This window comes from Eimeria mitis, genomic scaffold, assembly GCF_000499745.2.
Source record: "Eimeria mitis Houghton genomic scaffold, Emh_scaff2747, whole genome shotgun sequence".
NCBI classification, from domain to species: Eukaryota; Apicomplexa; class Conoidasida; order Eucoccidiorida; family Eimeriidae; genus Eimeria; species Eimeria mitis.
In genome coordinates, this window is record NW_013571091.1 from 2,358 (window position 1) to 2,874 (window position 517).

Genomic DNA, 517 nt, shown 5'->3' on the forward strand with positions numbered 1-517 from the left:
GGTAGCATCTACGCGCTGCACCCCCATCTCGCCGCCAGAAGGGGGGCCCCCGGGGGGCCCCCCAGGAGGGCCCCCATGGGGGCCCCCACCAGAGGGGGCCCCCAGGGGGCCCCCGTGGGGGCCCCCTGGGGATACAGAACTTAGCAGGGAAACGCCAGGGGGGCAGAGAGAGGGGCCCCCAGAAGGACTGCCTGGGGGGCAGTCTATTGAAGGCCGCAGCACTGTACCTGAAGGCGAACCAGGTGAACCTTGGGGGCCCCCTGCTGCTGCTGCTGCAGCAGCTGCAGCAGCAGCAGCTGCTGCTGCTGCTGATGTTTTTGCTGTGCCAGGGGATGAGACTGGTAAAGACAAGGAACTAGAAGGGAGATGCGCACTGTTGCTGCTGCTGCTGCTGCTGCTGTTGCTGCTGCTCGCCCCACCTGAGGCATCCTTACTACCTGCTGCTGCAGCACAGAGGAGACTAGCACCAGAGAACCCGCTGCTACCGCAGACTCCACTGCTGCTGCTGCTGCTGCTG

At 66.0% G+C, this 517-nt stretch overlaps 1 protein-coding gene across 1 annotated transcript in view; it reads right to left on the bottom strand.

The window, feature by feature from the left end:
• EMH_0058170 (uncharacterized protein) overlaps positions 1–27 on the bottom strand; it is a gene marked incomplete at both ends in the record, with an annotated part of 1,287 nt that extends 1,260 nt beyond the window's left edge. Inside the window, one exon of the mRNA XM_013497550.1 lies at positions 1–27. Within this exon, the coding sequence (XP_013353004.1) occupies positions 1–27 (27 nt within the window).
• Between the last annotated feature and the right edge of the window lie 490 nt (positions 28–517).